Source organism: Pollicipes pollicipes, unplaced genomic scaffold, assembly GCF_011947565.3.
Source record: "Pollicipes pollicipes isolate AB1234 unplaced genomic scaffold, Ppol_2.1 Scaffold_4295;HRSCAF=5057_pilon_pilon_pilon, whole genome shotgun sequence".
Lineage (NCBI taxonomy): Eukaryota > Metazoa > Arthropoda > Thecostraca > Pollicipedomorpha > Pollicipedidae > Pollicipes > Pollicipes pollicipes.
In genome coordinates, this window is record NW_023596461.1 from 18821352 (window position 1) to 18836357 (window position 15006).

The window sequence follows — 15006 nt, forward strand, 5'->3', positions numbered from 1 at the left end:
GGACAATGAAGGCCTCTGTTTCGGCCAGAGGCCATCAACATCGAACAGTTGGTTCCGTGTCGGTCCGAGCCCTGGGAACGATTTCCCAAGCAAAAACAAGGCAGGAGCCCTTGATTTGCATTGGTCGCGGTCCCTGAAACAATGGGGAGCCCGTGTGTCTGTCAGGGGCCCACAGTACCTAACAGGGGGCCCGTTTCGACAAGTGGCCCCGAGTCCGCCAGGAGTCGTATTCGAGGTGGCCCGAAGGGGGCTCAAAGAGTGGCCGGAAGGGCCCCTCGGACCAAAGGTTTAGGACATGGCTGGAAGGCAAGAGTGTTCAATGGACTGGCTATAGGTTACATTAAGGACCTCCACGCGCAGCGCCAAGATCTCTGTCAGTCAGAGTGATTCTTACGCAGATTGGGGGCCCTGGGACAATGCGGATCCGTATTTTGGCGATAGTCAATCTGGGGTCAGCTGCTCATGTCAGAGGTCTTCCGGCGTCAGGAAGGGGGACCAATGTATAATGCAGCTCTCAAAGGGCCTCCGAATCGAACAGGAAACCCCGCCCCTCGTCGTTAGAAGGGCAGCCGGTACGCAATCCACGCTGGGACGGAACGGCCCTTCAGTCCTTTGCCAGGAACGACAATGAGTCCCTTGTGTTCTACTCAAGGAGCATTTAGGTAAGGGCTCCTTAAAAAGGTAATGGATCTTATGAGTGTCCAAAGGAGTGGATCGAAACGAGGTCAAAATTGAAAAAGAACAACCCACGTTTTCCTGAGGACGTCATCCTCTTGCAAAATCGACTAGTGAAACAAATCCCGAAGACAGTTTTGACCCTGCGCGTTCACCATCTTAAGAGGAAGAACACTGATGCCCGTCGTTGCAGATTTCACCAAACAGAACAGCGTTAGCCGATGCAGCGGGCGCCAGGTGGCGGGCGCCGGGCGCGCGAGAGCGACCACCGTGACGTGATGATACTGAAAGCCTTAAAATCGATTCGCATCGTTCAACAATCGGACTGGGACGTCTATTTCGCACTTCTGCCTTTGATATGAACAAATACTCAGTCCCAGCAGCAAGAAAACTAGAGGTTCTTCCTCTACTCTCACAGTTACACCAACACATTTCAGCACCAGTTCACGATGCTGTGAATGCTAATGTGCTCTTATTTTTAACCATCGCCCTGATATCGATGGTAGATGACACCTCCAAAGCCTTTTAAACGTGCTTCTTAGGGCATCTTATAAAATTCGACCCAATTTTAAGTAGCCCATCGGGCACTGATTGCATGAGTTTGATACCAAAAACGTGTTCCTAGCTTTTCCGGTTTCGGAGAAGAGGCGTTCTTTTTAGGAACGCTACGCGACGATCCACGGGCCGGCGCGGACGGCGGACGGTACCCGGCGATGCGATGGAAGGTGCGCGGCGGGCCCCCATTGTTACATTAACAGCGCCATATTTCATAAATACATGCTTAAGACATAAAAATATACCCATTGCACTCATAATTTAACAAAAAACACGACTGTTTACGCGTTGTGTCGCCACAAGGCATGGCGTAGATATTAAGTTGTAGATCTAAAAAACACGACTTTGGAAAATTCAACCTTCGACAAGCCATAATGAAGTTAATCGTTGATATAACAACATGCAGACTAGCAATAATTGGGAAATTTCGCTGTGACCAATAAACTGGTGTTTTCCGTTAATCTCTATGTTCTGTTGGAAGCACCAGGGGGGATCACATCAATCCTCCCTATCAGCCACGTTATGAAAAACAGCGAATCAGGGCGAGGGCTATTCTGTTCTAACTTAAATCCTTTCCAATCACAAGGAAGAGGTGTACGAACATCCTTGTCACGGACGCCCAAAGTGGAACAAGCAGCTAAATTCTTCACAACAAAATTTCACAAGACATTTCATGGGCCCTGTAGCACGAAAAACATTTTATTAATACATGCACAACAAACTTAAAGGGAGTGTTCCACTTTTTGAGCATATAAGACAAAACATGTACTGAAACCTCAGGCCTGGTGACGCCTATTGAAATCTCATGACTGGTAACATCGCTGGGCAATGCCACTGCAGCGCCGTCAACACATCATAAGAATATTAAGTTCAGTTACCTTCGATTTCAAATTACAATGTGAATGCTTTGTAACGCTGATGCGTTTCTTCCCTGCAGATGCGACCCCTGTCGTCATGATAGCCACCGTGCGCACCTCTACTGATTCGAATAAAAAAGCTTATGATTGATCCAGTGGGCAAGGGCCTGTTGCCGAGAAGGGCGTTGGATAAAGTCTGAACCAGTGTGTCACATCGATCATGTAATACTCCCATTCTGAAAACCAAAGTGCGCCTCGAAATGGGCCACTGTGGCAAACGCCACAGTGGCCCACATAGGGGAGAAGCAAAAGCCATGATATAACGTTTCTTCGAATTCACGGTATAATAGCTTCATTTTTACATATTTTTGTGTATAAACAGAGTGTGTCGGGCTTTCGTAACATTGATTATACAGACATTTTGACACAGTGTTGTGTTGCAAACATTAAAGAAACACGCGCTGAAAAAAACAAGGTAAATGAAATGTATTACTTTCATAGTGACGACCAGGGAGTCAAATGACATTTTTCCCACAGGATTAACTATTCGAATCGACATTTGGAGCTACTCAGAATGATTCCGGGAAAAAAGATGTTAATCACATCGTACGCATCTGGTGTAACAATAAGGTAAAAGTACAAAAAGATAGGATACTCCCTTTAAAGGGAACGTTTCATCTATGAAGATATTGAAGGAAGCGTCAGATATGATGACAATGATATGCTTTTCAGTAGAAAAGACTGCTTTAAATAACACAATTTCTCTGTTTGGTTAACATGTTACTCGATACGCCATTATTTAATCATGTGATTGTAACTTGCACAACATTGAAAAAGAGCCAATGGACAGCCGTTATATTTGGAAATGGTGTTCACCAACGCCAGATATGAACGACTCGACGCTTATATTTTTCTCGGCCTTGATCGTCGCATGACTTATGGAATGACAAGATTTGAATGACGTTGTCATGACGCCATGACTGCCAAGTAAATTTTTAAATACTCTCCCCGAAATACCCTCCCCATTTTCGCCGCCGTGTAGCTCAGAAACTAGAGGGGTTTAGGTCTTAGGAAGGGCAGGGTTGTGACGTGCACGGAAAGGTCTTCAAGATGGTTATTTCCGTTCAAAACTCCATACAAAAGTGGAACACTCCCTTTAAAGGCACAGACATATTTGACACAGAACCAGTAATTCTCATCTCGTCTCACGCATAGCAGCATCGCTGATCACAACCAATATGAATAATCCTCATAATCGGAATAACTGCTACCTTGAAAAGGCGCTGGCTTCTTAAGTCCATCTAGCAGCAAGCTTTGTTTAACTAGATAGATCCATTAAAAGCAGTAAAAATACTCAACCGTGAACTCGACTCGATAAGGCAAACCACTTCGACACGCATGCATACGATTTGTTGATTCATATGACAAGTGAAAGTGAGCCCCCTGAGAACATTCCGCGGGCAGTCATTGCTGACATCAGCACGGAGAATCCTCAGCTTTATTTAAATGCCCAGCATTTATATTGCTCTGCTTTTAAGCCCTGTATATGCATATATTTATATGTATATAATATGTTATATATATATATATATATATATATATATATATATATATATATAACGTACATTCCCACTTCTTAGAGAAGGATTGTTCGTTCTTTGATGTTAACGTTTGGTGTGCACCACCGATATGGTGGGAGGGGCACTCCCGGCTGTTATTGGCAAAGAATAGAAATAAAAAAACACCATATGAGGATATTGTTAAAACGTCAACAAGCCGTTAAGTTAACCCAACCAAACCAAAAAGGAAGGCTTTTAAGCCTAAACAGAAAAGAAAGACCGCAAGCTTTCCAAGCCCTAAAATGAATAACGACTGACATGCTGAGCTTCTGTATGCAGTGCGAAATGAATCCTTAATTCAGTTGCGTCATGTTGGAGGCTAACATACGTCAGACAATTGCCCAAACGGCGACAAACGATGAACCTTAGTTCGAAGTTACGCGCCCTTTCGGCTCGTCAAGATTTGAGAGATTTTCAACTACCCTGAGCTGTGCATGTTTATCTTTTCTTTGCAACGATGCGATTCCTTTCGGAAATAGGAATCCAAGAGCCGCTCTCAAACCGGGATGCTTCAAGTCGTGTGGTGCCCCGATATGCTGGGCTGGGCCCAACTGTCCGATATTTCTCGATTCTGGACCCCAGACACGCTTCGGAAGCGATCTCCGGAATCAGCACATAACACGGTTGATGAATCTCGAGGCAGACATTCGTTTCAACACATTTCACACTTAACTTTGTACCAAATGGTAATGCATTATGGTGACCTTGCGATTCAGAGCTGCAAATTCTCTTATCTCAGATGGCAAGCAAGACGATATGGACCTGACGCAATGGGTATCAATGAGGTACGCAGAAAAATATCTGTGGTCGTTACCGGAGCTGATAACGATGCTGGAGAATCCTTGAGCCAGAGATATGAGGACGACGCTGAGGTATCGTTGGCTGGCTGGCAGTGAGATGACGGCGATCATGCAGGCAGCGGGCACGAGCAGCCCTGCGGAGCCGGGAGGCATGATCAGTAGCAGCTTCAGAGGTTGAACGGACAGGACTCAGGCCCAGACAAGGTGGCAGGATGATGGCACTACTGCTGTTACAATATCTCGCGAAAAGGTTGCGTTGGTTGTAAGCCTCCGAGGCCCATCACATGCCAGGTTACCTGGTGTGCCGGATTAGTTTCTCCGCAATATGCGTGAAAAGTATGTACACTAGATTACACAACAAATCATATTAGGGTAAAAGCACCAACACACCCAAGGAACCAATTCTAGATGGCATAAACTTACCGATCACCGATATTATTTTGCGTGAGTTCGTAGAGCTCACGCCCTTGTTGACATGAAGATACGCGTGCGCTTTTCCTCCGACAATGATCATAAAACCCATGCAAAGGCTCGGCAGGGCTGACACGAACCCGTTCTGAAATAATTCGATATGGTCACCGGCGTTGCCAGGTATCGGCGGAACGATTTCCCAAACCCGTCCCGCTGATTTTTGCCAACTTGCGCAGTAGTGTGGCACCCGCCTTCGAGGTACACATATTGGTAGCTTGATGGTCCATAATTGGCTGAATACATACACCTGGTGGCTCGGGAATATTCAGCCCCCTGTCATCCCTGTGTATCGCCATAGGTTCATTTTTGCTAAGTGCCAAATGTGTGGTGCGGAAGAGACAAAATAGGTTCACCAACCTTGACTCGCGTCGCTGCATGTCGCTTGCTATTTCTTAGGTCATCTTACTGATGTTTTGTGGGGGCATTGCTTGTTGGATTTAAGTATGACGTGTTTGAAGCTTTTGTGTGGTATGCACGGAAGCTAAAGAAGTGTATTTTGCACGATGCTGTTTGTGTGTGAGGTAGCCATATGTAAACCTGTTGGTAATATTAAAGGCACGGGGTTTTCTCTATGAGTTTAGTGTAATGCGCAGGGGGCTAGAATCGCGTTTGAGCTAGGGTGGGAATGAAAAATTTCATCGCAAAAAGACCGTGCGGGAGTGAAAAAATCAATTCATAAAAGATGGAACTTATGAGCTCGTGACTGATGCTTCAGCAAGCAAAGACATCTATTTCAAGTTGGCATGGACGTAATATCACAAACCTGACAAAACTATTTCGCTTTTTAACATCTTAGGCCATTAAAATGAAACAGAATACATTAACACGCGCTCGGGGTAGGGGCAAATTGGCCCCCCCCCCCCAACCCGAGGGCTTTTCCCGGATGGTTTCTAAATGGCGCGGCGTAGCCGCGCCAAATTTCGCATGGTTTTGCATAGTAGAATTTTGCATTGCATTGCATAGTAGAAAATTGCATAGCGGATCGTTTGACATACCAATTTTAGATGTACCTTGTAAGGGCTCTTGCCTATGACAGGTAAAAGTCAGCCCATGGTTTCAGCGAAGGCAGTTTCTAGGGAATCGTTCAATCTGATACAACAACAGAATGTTTGAAGAAGACATACATCTCTGAGATGCTTTATTAGACACCACAAATATTGAATGAGCAAATTACGTTGACCTAAGGTCAGGTATGATGATCAGACCAAGGTCAAAACCAACCTGATTTATTACTCTAGGGCTTGCTGTATGGAATAGTTTCTGGTGCTCATTTCGAATTTATTGACAATAGGAACCGCATTATACATCTTCAATTGACTTCTTAGCTGTCAGAACAGGCCATTCACCTAAGATGACCCGGGTCGAACGATTTGTTCTAGGAACATACTGCCTAGCGTAATCTTTGTCGGTTGTTCAAATGCAAAACGCAGAGCAGTCTTGCATCATTTTAGTCACCATGAACTTCAAGGGGTCAAACAAGGTCAATGACCTCAAATGGGCTTATGAAATTTTGCTTAGAGACAGTTGCCTAGGTTCTGGGGGCGCTTTGGAGACCAACCTGGAATTTGACCTTGTTTGACCTTATTCGACCTGAAGGTCATGACCTATATTATCACACTAACCTATGGAATGACCTTGACCTGACCCCATTGCGGCATCTACATGTTCGTGACCCAGCCCTCTCATTTAGCCAAATAGAATATACTTTTGGAGAAATGAAATGGGTCAATTGACCCAGCCCTGCAAATATGTAACAGGGGTCTGCAGGCCTTTGCCCTGACCTTGACCTTTCATGTCGGTATGATTTCTAGTTGTTCCTTTAAGATGCACCCATTGACTCTTGCCGTTTGCATATATATATATATATATATATATATATATATATATATATATTTCTGATTTAGGCAATGAATTCCTGAAAAAGCTTTGTGAGAGTTCTATCCCCCGGCTTTCCAGCCCAAGGCGCTCAGCTGGGACGCCAGCCAATTAATTATTGATAAACCTTGCAGCTGGTATTATGGCCTATTCGGAGAGTAAATAGTCTTGCTATGATCCAGCCAAAGATATTTAACGGCTCCCAGTCTTAGAACCGTTTCAAAAAGCCAAACAAACTGCGGTAGGCATGTTTCCGCCGTTGACCATTGCGTGTCGATTACACTTGTGACGTCATCAGTCAAAGCAGCGGAATTTGGCTGAACGGTTATACATTCTGTTCTAGGGCCCCGGGGAATACTAAGGCAAAGTTGGGCATATCGCATAAAGTGACACAATGAGAGGAAACGTTTTCTACGGTGACGAATACCACGTGCCGTGACCTTTCTGGTACCTTCAGGTTCCCGCAGCTCACGGTCTGATTAAGCGCCACTGACAAAATTGGCGTCATGCATGTTGTCCACCTTAATGGTGAGATCATGGTGAGAACAGCGTTTGCTGAATTCTGGATCTGGCAGCGTTGTTCATTTTAGACACTCGAACACACGGCACACGTTGTTCACTTTTGACACGAAACGCATGTCAAAACAATATCATAACGCCCCAACTAGTGGTGTAGCTCACCTCTCTGATGTCAAAATTGAAGCCCTCTTTCATGAAGATCGGCAGCGTGATGTTAAGAGCCGCAAAGAACCAGCTGGTGACGAAGTAACTGAGTGCGATGATCCACACCTGAAGACTGCCCATGATCGTGCAGATGGAGACCCGCTTTGCCTGGATGATACAGGACGATTAGTCGCAACATCAGGGGCAACGTTACCGGGTGTGCAGGTGGAGCAGCGCCGCTGGGTGTGCAGGTTGAGCAGCGCCACCGGGTGTGCAGGGTGGACAGCGCCATCGGGTGTGCAGGTTGAACAGCGCCACCGGGTGTCCAGGGTATATAGGGCCACCGGGTGTGCAGGGTGGACAGCGCCACCGGGTGTGCAGGTTGAACAGCGTCACCGGGTGTGCAGGGTATATAGGGCCACCGGGTGTGCAGGGTGGACAGCGCCAACGGGTGTGCAGGTTGAGAAGCGGCACCGGGTGTGCAGGGTGGACAGCGCCACTGGGTGTGCAGGTTGAGCAGCGCCACCGGGTGGGCAGGGTGTGTAGTCACCGGGTGCGCAGGTTGAGCAGCGCCACCGGGTGTGCGGGGTAGACAGCGCCACCGGGTGGGCAGGTTGGGCAGCCGTGTGCTCCTCTGCTGGGACAGGCCAGCATGTTTTTGCCCCTACCAAGACTACAAAATAGCCCCCGAAGGCCACGGCAGGCCTAGCGGAACTTCAGTGGCAGCGAAGTGGCTGCAAGCCCTGGTAATGAACACAGACGAGGTGTACTGATGGATAGGAGGTCGCGCTGATAAAAGGATTGGGTGTAGTCGGGCGTGACTGTGTTGCAAAACGATCTTATCATGAATGAATAGAGAGTCCAGCGATGTTTGCGGACAGAGTGCTGACAGCCAGGCTTTCGCAGGAAACCCCGTCATGGCCGCGAGGAACTCCCGCCCAGTAAAAAAGGCGGCTTATCTATATAGGAGGACATCAGTACCTCACGCCGCAGCACGACCGGAACGCCGAGCCGAGGCTTAAGAAGGCTGCATCCATCCCAGAAGGGGGCCCAATTTGAACGAAGGGAGGCTCAAATGCTGTGAGGATTTAGCATGATGGAGAGCCAACATACTGTACGGGATCACCGCCATGGGCGAGAGGATCCCTGCCCTAAAACGCGTAGAAAACTTGGATGGATAGGGTCTGTGGTATCGCAGGAGGTCCTCTTCGTGATGGATGGGATCATGACGTAGGAGGGCAGAAGTCTCTCTTCAGGTTCCGGCTGAGAGGAGGCCTCTTACAGGATCGCAAACAGGTCCCTGTCACGACCGAGATCATGCTCTTGACGTAATCAAGAGCAGGTCCCAGTAGTATGTGGATGAGTAATGTAGACGGCTTGGATTATCTACGAGACTGTACGTTCCCTGGCAGCGTACTGAATATGTAGTATCTGATAAGTGCTTGCTTAAGCTTCCGCCTTCATTTCCGCAAAAGTGAGACTTGTCTGTGTATTAACGAGATGACAGATGATAAGGTAGGATGACAAAGCCATTACGGACAACATCCAGGCTGTCATGACCTGGGAGCTTCCTCTAACCCGAGGAGACCCCTTTGGAGGAGGAGGTGGAGGCTCGCCAATCTTCAGACAAGTCCATGGCACTGTCCCCGTCATGTGCGTCAAATAAAGTAAACGCATCTGCAACAAGAACTGCGGAAGCTCTTTTCATATCATGAATAATTGCAATGCATAAAAGTACTTCTGTTGTATTTTCGAATTGATCGTAAGAGGGCAGCCAAGCGGAAAGCAGTCCCTAGACGCTTTACCCCGGCTCTGCAGGCAGCCTAGTGGCAACACCTACCGGTGCCGAAGCCGAAGTCTGCACGTGAGGCTGCAACGTCAGGCACTTCCTCTCCGCCTCGCTCACGAACCGGTGGTGCTCCGGCGACTCGGTCAGCACGAAACAGGCAACCAGCGCCCATGCAGCCAAGGCAGCCGCTGCTCATGCAAATCGTCGGGTTAGGATCCGACTGGTACCGATGGCACAAGCCCACTGATAATGGTGAACACGGGATGCAATGTTCAACCCTTTTTCTTGATGATAAGGCGCATCTCCGTCGTCATCATAATGCGGTGTATCTCCGTCGCCACTGACACATCATGTCGGCTCATACGACCGTTTGACCAAAATCGGGTGAAATTTTAGGCCTCCGCAGCATAGGTGATACTGTTGTGCGCGTGGTGAGGTCAAAGGCTGAAGACAGCGATGCAAGTATTGTATCTATAGACGCCACCTTCACCATTCTTAAATATTTAGCCAAGTGTCCTGTTACAAACAAAGGGAAACAAACGAAACACACTGCGGCCGCCCCCCCCCCCCGCCCCCTCCCCGAATCCAGCATTTCCCGTGCCCAGTCGCGGCCCAGTTCCGCCTACCGCTGACGTAGAAGATGGCCGGCCACCCTCCGAGCCAGCCGGACTGGCAGAACACGCTGCTCGCGGGAAACGCGGCGGCACTGCCCAGGTAGCCCCCGCTCCAGGCGATGGAGAACAGCAGCGAAAACTCGCCGGCCGTCGACCAGTTGCGCAGAATCACGTTGAAGCTCGGGTAGTACACCGACTAAAGCAGAAAATGAGGAGATAGGAGACATTTGAACGAGGAAACACGCACTGAAGTCCAGTCGGCATTCGGAGGTAAAGGATGCAACGTGCCTTTTTGATTGCATGCGTCAAAACAAGCCTTGGGAACGAGTGAGACATTCGCCTCGGCATCACACGAAAACATCGACGCAAATAATAACACAACAAAAGAACACTCATAACCTGCACTCGGTTGGGTTCCCGGACAAACACCAAGGGGAAGGTGGCTTCCGTCCCTGGGATCTCCAACTTTCAGACGCCGTAGAAGAAAAACAAACCTACCGTTGTAAAGGCATTGCCAAATTATGGAGAATGCAACCAAATGTTCAACCTTAAGTCAGATGCGAGGCCACCATTGGTCACAAAGGGTCAAAAGCTCTGTTCTTATTTTATCAGATAAAAACTACGTTGACACGTCAAGGTGGATGTTGCGGTCACGGAGATAAGTGCAAGTACTGTGAGGGTTTATTCCGGCCATTTATGTTCCCCCACAAGGGTCAGGTTAGATCAAGTCACTGTTCAAAATTGGCCTACCAGTGCCCCATAAAAACGATACGCTTTCACAATATGCTTGTTACTAATTTTATTTTACTAGACGCAGCTGCGGAACAAAAGTATTCCAGACACAACAATGCCATTTTAGGCTGACTTAAGAGTCGTCTGATGTTAACTTAGGTCAAGTTTATAAACCGTCTGGCTGCAAAAAACTGAAGCACTAACCGGGTCTATGTGAACAATGTAATACCATCTAGAGCCAGAAATAGTGTGTTGTGCACGTGTAGATACTCAACATCACCTAGCTCTTGCCTATATCACACATAGCCCCTTCAGCCCTTGGCATTGTCCTTGTTACATACTGAGGACAGACACGCTGACAATGAGATTATACGTCATCAGCTTCACAAACACGAAAAGGATGTGGCTATATGCGTCACACTCGTTCATCTAGCCTCTCCGCTAATGAAAACATAGGTCAAATTTGGATGATCTCACATGACATTGCATGTCCTCACATGACGCATTATGACCTCAGTATGCATTATAATAATATTGCATGATGTTCTCAGTCAAGCATTCGAATTCGTCTTCAAAATTTTCCAAAAAACTGCCTATTTTGAGCTCAGCATGTGTTTTGCAGAAGTCCCCCATAGAGGTAAGATGACCAGGGCCAGGAGCTTGTGCGTTGTGGTCATGTGATGGTTCTGCATGTGCGCTGGTACTCTTTTTTCACCTATAAGCGCCAAAACTACACAAAATGCGTGAACATTTGCATTGCTTGCGAAAATAGCAAGAACTGACCCGATTTAAGGTCACCGAGATCACTTGTTTCCAACGCCTGAAGTGTAAAAACTGCAGGTATCGTTATTTTCTAGCGCTTAAGCAAGTTTGAACAATGACAACTGGCTCACAAAAAAGTTATGTGTAGTCAAAGTTTTTAGGACATTGACATCTTTGATCTCATCTAGGTCACTGATCTTGGTAGATCAAAGCTTCAAGTTTGCCTCCAGGATGCCCAATTGTTAGATGGCAGATGAAGAAGTACTGCAACCTTCGTGCTCCCGCAAGCGTTCGTCTTTGACCTGCACTCGGAAAACCGTGAGGGGAAGTCAACCCTCCCCACGGTCGGGTTCTGGGTAACAGGACAGTGACAGGAGCACATGCAGAGGTAAACTCATGCCAAATGGGCCGGTCGATTATTCGGGCCGGGTGTTGTACTTCGGCACGCCGTAGCCTGGACGAATCGCAAGGATTACGTGCTCACAGGTACCTGTCACAGCTATCATGTGTCTTCAGGTGTATCTACACATAGGCAAGAGAGACATGCAACTTCTGGTTTTCGGCATCGTCGTTTGGCATGCGCTACGCTGCAGATACCTGACGCTCAATATACCAGGAGATGCCGGTTACACGACAGCGCTTAACCGGTAAACTCCTCGTCTACTGCACGCCAATCGTGTTCAGCAAAACAACTTTCGCCCTACAGCACAGGCATTGTGACACTTGTATCTGTGCCGACCGAGTATCACGGGTGTAACGTGTCTCCTTCAGGCCTATGGGCCAAATGTCAAGTGCCAAATGTCTCCTTCAGGCCTTTGGGCCAAGTGTCAAGTGTCAAGTATCTCTTTCAGGCCTTTGGGTCACCGTAGGTACGCTTGGTTCTGCACTGGTTTATCCTCGAACACCCGCGACTGGTGGGTGTTTGATGCGAGTATGACTGATGGCACTGAACAGCAGTGTTGACATCAGTCTCCTGGTAACAGAAGTCGAAGCTTAGACAAAGCCCTTCTGGACTCCGGGTGCCCTACGACACCTCTCGGGTGCCCTACTGCCCTCTCCCCTTTCATCCAGTATGCTGTCCGTGACCGTTTTTGGGCATCCCAGATCATGAATCAGTACATACAGGTTGTTCTTTGGCTGATTGGCTTTCAGTGATGCCGAAATGTGTGGCCTTCGATGAACATTTTCTGAAAGTGTATTGGAGCAGCCTAAACGCTAGGCAGCTGCATTCCATCGCTGAGGCGGTCTGTTCGATCGTTCTTGTTTCCGATGCAGAGTAGCACGGGACAAAAAGGGTTCCCTCTTTTAATGGGCCGAACCAAAGGGACCCGAGTGCCCTATAAGATGTCAAGAAATCATGTCGGACAGTCCGTTGGGTGCATGTCAGAGGGCAGCCGGAAGCGACTCTCCTGTTCCCAGTGCTCACCGCAGCCATCCCTTGCATCACTCGGAGTATAACGATGCTGATGGGCTGCAGACGTGTGAACTCTGGGATCATCGCCAGCAGAACGGCCTGAGAGAGGGCGCTGCATATCGCTACCCGGTGGCTGGGGTACCTGGAGAGAAAAAGACGCCCGACTGCGATATCTGGCAGTGGAACGGTACCGCGATTAGATGTCTGGTGAGAGAGAGCGAGTGAGAGAGAGAGAGAGAAAGAGAGAGAGAGAGAGAGCGAGAGAGAGAGAGTGAGAGAGATAGAGCGAGAGAGAGAGAGAGAGAGAGAGGGAGAGAGAGTGAGAGAGAGAGAGAGAGAGAGAGAGAGAGAGAGAGAGAGAGAGAGAGAGAGAGAGAGAGAGAGAGAGAGAGAGAGAGAGAGAGAGAGAGAGAGAGAGAGAGAGAGAGAGAGAGAGAGAGGGAGAGGGTGAGAGAGAAAGAGAGTTGATGAGAAATGCCGCAGAGGGAAATGAACCGGGTTATTTGTTCGCGGTACCCGAGTGACAAGCTTCACACCGGGACGCATGACCGACACGGATGGGACACGAATTGCCACTTAAGTCGCAGGCACGTCACGTTTAGCATGCCTGAACACGCTCTAATCCGCAGAGGGCGAACCGCGCGGCGTACAAGAAACAATGCGTGAGACAGGCAACGAGGCAGTGATTCCGTAGTGTGTACAAAAATTCGGGACCGAGGTGACAATGCTTATAGCCTGAGGAACATACGAATAAACGAAATACGAAAATAAAGGATTCCCTGATCCGAAAGTCATCAAGTAACCTTGTGACCTCTAAACCAACAACACGCTGCGCAACTCGCGTTTAACATCGCTCCAGGCAACTTTTGCATGCGATCGAGCAGCGCTCCACGAACGCTCTGTTCTCAAATGGGGATAGTGTCAGCCGCAGAGGCTCCGGGCAGCCGCCTAGCCGCCGGGGGAGGCCAACTCACTAACAACAGCGCCAGCTCACCTATCAGCTACCCAGCCGCCGACGACCAGCGCCGCCACGTAGCCATAGAAGTAGGCGGACAGCACCAGGCCCTGGAACTGCTTGCTCCACTCGAACTCTCCCTGCAACCGTACGACGGCGGAGGGATGGGAGCACTGACACGTCTGGCGTCCTTGGTAAACAGTACCACAGCGGTGTGATGGGAGCACTGACACGTCTGGCGTCCTTGGTAAACAGTACCACAGCGGTGTGATGGGAGCACTGACACGTCTGGCGTCCTTGGTAAACAGTACCGCAGCGGTGTGATGGGAGCACTGACACGTTTGGCGTCCTTGGCCGCGTCGTCGATATGACAGTTGTCCTCACGTGCGCACTGACGCGGTGATCGTCCTCTCGTGGTTCATGACAGCTCCATCCTTCTCACATGGTCGGTCAGGTCAGGTCAGGTTTACACGGTCAGGGTCAGAGGGCAACGCGTTGCCACGGACGCGGCCACCACTACCGGGTGCTGAGGTGACGCAGTGAGGCGGGCGGGATCACGTCGCAGCCTCACCTGGACCGGCGTGGCGGTTGCCGAGGCGGTGGCGTTGCTCGCGGCTGGGTCGTCTGGCACGTCCCGCACCATGCACAGCACGGCGAAGCTGGTCTGCACTCGGCCTAGCATGGCCACTGTGCCGCCCACCAGGCACATGAGCGTCACTAGCAGACGGCAGGAGGGCAGCAGGCGGTCTGCCGGTCACAGAAGCCGCGGTCGGACTCTGGCCCCGTCACGGGCCCTCAGTTCCGTACGGTCATTTAGACCACAGAGCCTACCACGGCCTGTGGCTCCAGTGTGGCGCTGTACTCTGTGGCTGAACTCTGTGGCTGTACTCTGTGGCTCTGTGCTGTCCCTGTAAGACGCGAGCTAGGCAGACGGCTGGGTCGTCAGGATAGGGACTGGTGCCTTCAGCCTTATCGGGTCCTCAAAGGTATCTCCGAACTGCGCGGCCGTCAGCGGAACATAAAGAAAGTTGGGCGGGCAGAGCGGGAGCCCTTGTTGGTTCTGAAGCAGTCTTGGAAGCTTGAAGCCTGACGTGGCAGATGCAATGCCGGCGATGCCATATTTATCAGAGGACCCTCTTGTGCAGTAATTCTGCAGATGTGAACAACTCATATAATTAGCGTCGCCAATAGCCCTTGTCTTTGCATCAGTTATTAAGGACAGATG

At 49.1% G+C, this 15006-nt stretch overlaps 1 protein-coding gene across 2 annotated transcripts in view; it reads right to left on the bottom strand.

The window, feature by feature from the left end:
* The window catches only part of LOC119097044 (putative transporter slc-17.2), a 29358-nt gene that overhangs the window by 10150 nt on the left and 4202 nt on the right, over nt 1-15006 (bottom strand). For both annotated transcript variants that reach the window (XM_037220066.1, XM_037220065.1), the window contains exons 2-9: nt 14353-14528; nt 13821-13921; nt 12839-12968; nt 9931-10114; nt 9356-9492; nt 7534-7683; nt 4930-5062; nt 4521-4640 (exon numbers count right to left, since the gene is read on the bottom strand). In XM_037220066.1, coding sequence (XP_037075961.1) covers nt 4521-4640; nt 4930-5062; nt 7534-7683; nt 9356-9492; nt 9931-10114; nt 12839-12968; nt 13821-13921; nt 14353-14528 — 1131 coding nt within the window. The remainder of the gene's footprint in view (nt 1-4520; nt 4641-4929; nt 5063-7533; nt 7684-9355; nt 9493-9930; nt 10115-12838; nt 12969-13820; nt 13922-14352; nt 14529-15006) is intronic.